At 29.9% G+C, this 5,541-nt stretch overlaps 1 protein-coding gene across 1 annotated transcript; it reads left to right on the forward strand.

Annotated features, from left to right (window-relative positions):
- Positions 1 to 3,329: 3,329 nt before the first annotated feature.
- On the forward strand, positions 3,330 to 5,492 carry LOC110669556 (probable rRNA-processing protein EBP2 homolog). The gene is given in 2 exon segments (XM_058132684.1): positions 3,330 to 4,625; positions 4,627 to 5,492. Coding segments are annotated over 2 exon segments (1,068 nt in total). The 5' UTR covers positions 3,330 to 4,167; the 3' UTR covers positions 5,237 to 5,492.
- Positions 5,493 to 5,541: the final 49 nt, after the last annotated feature.

Below are 5,541 nucleotides of genomic sequence, written 5' to 3' on the forward strand. Positions count from 1 at the left end.
TTAGATTTATTGCTAAGGACCAATTAATTGGAGAATATTTAGTTTCAAATATTGTTAATTGATCACTGTGTCAATTATATATAAAAATCAACCAAATGTCACATTCATTTTGACAACCTATGAAATTGTTAAAATTTTTTACTCTTATATAAACAATCAATTTAGTTATCATTTGAAGCTATATATTTAAGCACAACAGCAAATAATTAAAATTTTAAAAATTCCAACTAAATTGTGGAATTCTTTGCAAAGTTATTGATGTGTTCCCTTAATATTGAAAAATTGATTGCTTGTTTCCAAAGGATTAGAAGATACTGTGTCAGCTTTTGTTTTATAATATGGGGTTTAGTAATTAGTGGCAGTTGATTATCTTTGTGAAGGTTAATCACATTTTTTATATAAATTATGTGCTTCCAACATAAAGTGTTTAAAAATGATTAAGGTTACTTAGTTATGCAAGCTCCAAAACCCACCAAAATTCTAATAAAGCTTGGGATGTATTATTAAATTTATTTTTTAAAAAAATTGATTAGTTAGAAATATAAATTTTAAAAGCATGAGAAGTAAGATGGCCAATTGCTACAATCCCTTGATAACTTGGCAAAGGTTAAAGCTAGTTAATTAATGAGTAATTAGGTGTAGGTACAATACAGTGAACCCTCCAAAGAGATGATCAAAATAATAATCATGATAATAATAATGATAATAAATCAGCAATTGTGTTGTGTGTGAAAAATGATGCGGTGCAAATGGAGATATATATATATATACACACACATACACGTATTGGTGCATGTGTTTCAAATAGGAGCCTTTTGAATTATATAATACACATCCTTTTGTGGGTGGGCAATGGTGGAACCCAACTCTACTTTTATGTATATATATATATATATATATATATATATATATATATATAAATTATAAATAATTTCGACTTTACAACTAATTGGAGTTTAATTTTGCAAAGTTGTTATTTGGTATGGTTTCCTTGTTGGAACTCAATAATTGAATTTTTCGCTTAGAAGCTATTTGGTTTAATTTTATATTAAAATTTATTTTATTTACAAATAAAATTTATGATAAAATTTATTTATAAATGAGTTTTCTTTATTTGATATATTTTATTTAAATAAAAAATTTATTTTAAATAAAATAAATTTTATGTTTAAAATAAATAAAATAATATATAATAAATAAATAATTTTATCACTTAAAATATATATGATTTTAAATTTAAAATTCATTTATAAATTTTAATAATTTTAAAGAAATTTGATTTAATTATAATAAATTTCTTAAAATTAATTATTAAAAATTTTAAATAAAATTTCATTTAAATCAAATATTAAAATTTTATACTTATAAATAAATTTCATAAAATTTTATATAAGTTATTTATACCAAATACAATCTTAATTAATTAAGACATGATTAAACTAATTCAATATTGTATCATTTCCATGATTACGATGTGGTCCAAGCCCAGCTCATATTTTTTGCCGGTTGAGAATAAAATGTATTTAGTACCACAATGTCACGTGTCAACTCTTGTAAGGTTTACGAACTTTCCATAACCCCTCGGCCGGGAACTGTACCCAAAACTTTTGAGAAATTACATATTAAAATAGGAAAGATATTTTATATGGAATAATAATTTAATAATGAGTTAATATGAATACATAGATGGGTATTAAAAAATTTATAATTATTTTATAATTTTTTTAAATAATAATTTTATATTTATTTATATATTTAATTATCTTTTATTTATCATTCAATATTAAATATTGACATAAAATTATAAGATATTATATAATTTCTCTGCGACTTGAGATAAAGTTGACTTTAAATTTAGGAGAGATGGAGAGTATGCTATAATTTTAGATAATGAGATGTCAATGAGTTGAGTATTTGCAGGTATCAGATTCAATTCAATTTTAATAAAATATTTTTGAAAATATATTGTTGAGTTTTATATGGGTTCAGATTAATAAATAATGTTCATATTAAATTCGAGTTAAATTTGAATTTCAGATTTTACATATTTGATATCCGCTATCTAAATTCATATATATAAATAGTTAATAAATATAAAAAAATATTTTTTTATAATAATATCTATAAATTTTATATATTATATTTTAAATAAATAAAATTTAAATATTTTATAAAATTATTAATTTTTTAAATATAGATTATTAATAAAAAATATTTTATTGTATATTATTAATTAAAAAATAGATAATTAAACGAATACGAATATTTTTGCATAATAATAATCAAAGATGATTTCAAATATTAATAATATTAATCTAATTTAGATGTATTAATTTTCATAAATATTCTATTCATTGACCTCTCTAATCATCGTATTATATTTGAAGTCGAGAGAAAGCGATGAGTTTTATAGGGTAAGTACGGCTATCAATTTCCTAAAAATTTATTGGCAAAATGAAAGTAATACACGCTGGATATAAATATCACATATATATAAAATTTTTAAAAATTGAATACAAATATGTTTTATTTTTTAATTGAAGAATAATAAATTACTAGTTACACATGTTAAAAAATAATAATATTTAAGTACTCACATAAAAACAGTTGTATCATAAAATTAAAAATGTGGAACCATGAAAGTAATTGCACCGTAAAATTAAAAGATGAAAATTATTATTTTGTGAATGAAGGTATATATATACCGAGTCTACCTGATAATTTATCTTGAAAAATATAATATTTTATTTTTAAAGTAATTATATTCTTCCTCTAGATTATTTAAGAAAGAAAGTCTCTTTTCTCTCTTTGTTTCTCTATTTTTTTAGGAGCTTCATATTCCTTCTTCTGTTGATCATGCGGCCTTCTTTCTCTGAAGGTAAGTTTTCTCTTTCCTCACTTTCGAGTGGGAATGTATATCTGTGCTTTGTTGCTTGATTGTGGACTGTAAGTTGTGCATTTGGTAGAGGAGGAACCTTTGGACGTGCACACTGGTTGTGTACCAAACGGTTGTCCGCTAGATTTGCTTGATTAGGCTCCGTTGGAGGGCACTTTGCATGTTATCCACTGGATCTTTGAGCTTTGTATTGAGCTGTAGGCCTTTTTATATCTGCTAATGAACTTCCACCTTCCCCCCCCCCTCCCACCCAAAAAAAAAAAAAAGAATATAATAAATTTGTAATTTCGAATTACACTACACGTAGCCCGACCCAAAACAACATCACAGAACCGGGCCGCATCTGGCTTCTGAGGCCAAGGATTAGGAACGGCCCAAACCTGGCCCAATTTCCATTCCCCATGCATTAGCATCGCAGTACAATCTAGAAGGGAAAGTTCACAGCAACAGAGAAAGGTACTTTGCCCAACTCCCCCTAATATGCTCTCTGTTTCGTCTTAAACTCTACTTGCTAGTGTTCTGGTAGTCTTTAAATTATACACTTTGAAACGAGGATTGTTAATCTAGCCGATAATTTGTGTGGTTTATCTGTGAATTCTTTCTGTTTTTTCTCCTATTAAATGGAGGTTTGGGATTTGTGTTTCCAGCCATAGACAGTTCAATGCCGACAATTTTCATTTTGAGCCCTTAGTTGAATATCACAAACAAGATATGATAAACTATAGTTCGTCATATATGTTTGCTCATTTTGGTTTTTGTTGTAATCCTCATTGTGGTGCATCTATTTGCTTTGCGTTGCTTGTCGCTTTTTTTCTTGGTTCTACTTGAGTTGTGATTATACAGTGGTGGTCGAACTTTTCTGTTTACAGCATAACTTATTGAATTATGGAATTGGAAACTGTGATATGGGTTAAAGAAAAAGGATAAAAGAGTCACTTGACAGATAATCAAGCTGACATTGGGAATGTCTTATCTGTAGCCTTCTTGTTGAAAAGTTCTGATAGAGGTTTTAAGTCATTTAAGATTTTATGGGTCTGAGGTGCTTCTTTTTGAGATATCATCTCTTAATTTCTATTCACCTTGTTGAAGATTTTCTATTTGATCATGGCAACCTTTGCAGACGGCATTTTAGTGTTGTTTGAATTTATTTATTTACTTTTTGATGTTGTATTAGGTTTAATTTCTTATGAAAATGATAAATTATGGTCAAGATTCTTCTTGAAGTATCCACTTTCTGACTTTCCCCTTCCTTCTTTTATTTTCTTAGATGAATGGATCAATATGATATTTACATGTTTTTCTTTTTTGGTGGTTTCTCGAGCTTTTCGGCATGTCTGTCAGAGTGGCAGTACAAATTGGCTTGGTTTTTGCTAGATGTACCGTTCATACTTGTGACAGTGAGGTTGCATTTTTCTTATTCTGATAAGTTTTATTTAATGGGGACGACAGATAAAGATTTGAACCTTTATGATGAGAAGCCATTTCAAGATGTTGAAATGGACGATATTGATGAAGCAGCATCTGAATCTGAGTCCGAATCAGAGGACGAAGATGTGAAGTTGTCTATACCTTCACAGCACTCCATATACAACAGAGATGGTCTCAATGATAAACTTCAAGATATTAGCTGGCCAGAGAATGTGGGGTGGATACACAAACCTTCCATTGACACTGATCAAGAACAAGAAGTGGATGTGAATGATGACCTGGCAAGAGAGCTAGCTTTTTACAGAGGCATTGGGGGGAACGAGGCAGGCCTTTGAGAAGCTTGAGTCAATGGAACTCCCTTTTCTCAGGCCTCCTGATTATCATGCTGAAATGGTGAAATCAGATGCTCACATGGAGAAGGTGACAGGTCGACTTTTGGCTGAGGGAAAAAACATCCAAGAGTCTGAGAAGAGAAGGAAGGCTAGAGAAGCAAAGAGGCTTTCTAAAGAGGTTCAGACACAAAAGCTGAAAGAAAGAGCCATGAAGAAAAAAATGGAGATAGAGACTGTTAAGAAGTGGAGGAAGCAAAGGCAGGAAAGTGGGTTTTCTGTGGGTGACAAAGATGGTGAAATGAATTTGCCCTTTGATGATGCAAAGGTATTTGAAAGGCCAAACAAGAAGAGGCGAAGGGTATCTCCAGGGGATCGGTCTGGAGGGAAAGTAAAACAATATTGGAAAAAGGGTAGCAAAAATGGACTGGAGAAAAAACTGGTGAAAAGGGAAGCAAGGAACTCTAAATTTGGATTTTGTGGGAGGAAAGGCTTGAAGAAGCAGAACACAGCAGATACTGCTGACAATTTTAGGGGCTTCGACAAAGGTGGGGCGCCAGGAAATAAGAAAAGGAATAGGTGATATACGCTAGCCTCTGGTTTTGCTTTATGCAAGACTTAGAATGCACTAATCGTGTCTCAACCATCCCTTGGAGTTTTGCTATAATTAATTGACAATTATTTTTTGAAGGGCATGTTGTAGCGTTGTTCTCATCCCTTTTTTCTAATTCATTTGAACTTTAAGCGCATGGCATTCTGTGCTGTTGGCGTTTGAAGTGTCAATTTGAGTTTGCCTTCCGTGTTCTTTACAGAAACCAGAAACTAGCCATCATATTAAATGCTAATAGCACCATATCTTAAGAAGAGAGCAAATATAACATGTGAGCA

Source organism: Hevea brasiliensis, chromosome 13 (genome assembly GCF_030052815.1).
Source record: "Hevea brasiliensis isolate MT/VB/25A 57/8 chromosome 13, ASM3005281v1, whole genome shotgun sequence".
NCBI lineage: Eukaryota > Viridiplantae > Streptophyta > Magnoliopsida > Malpighiales > Euphorbiaceae > Hevea > Hevea brasiliensis.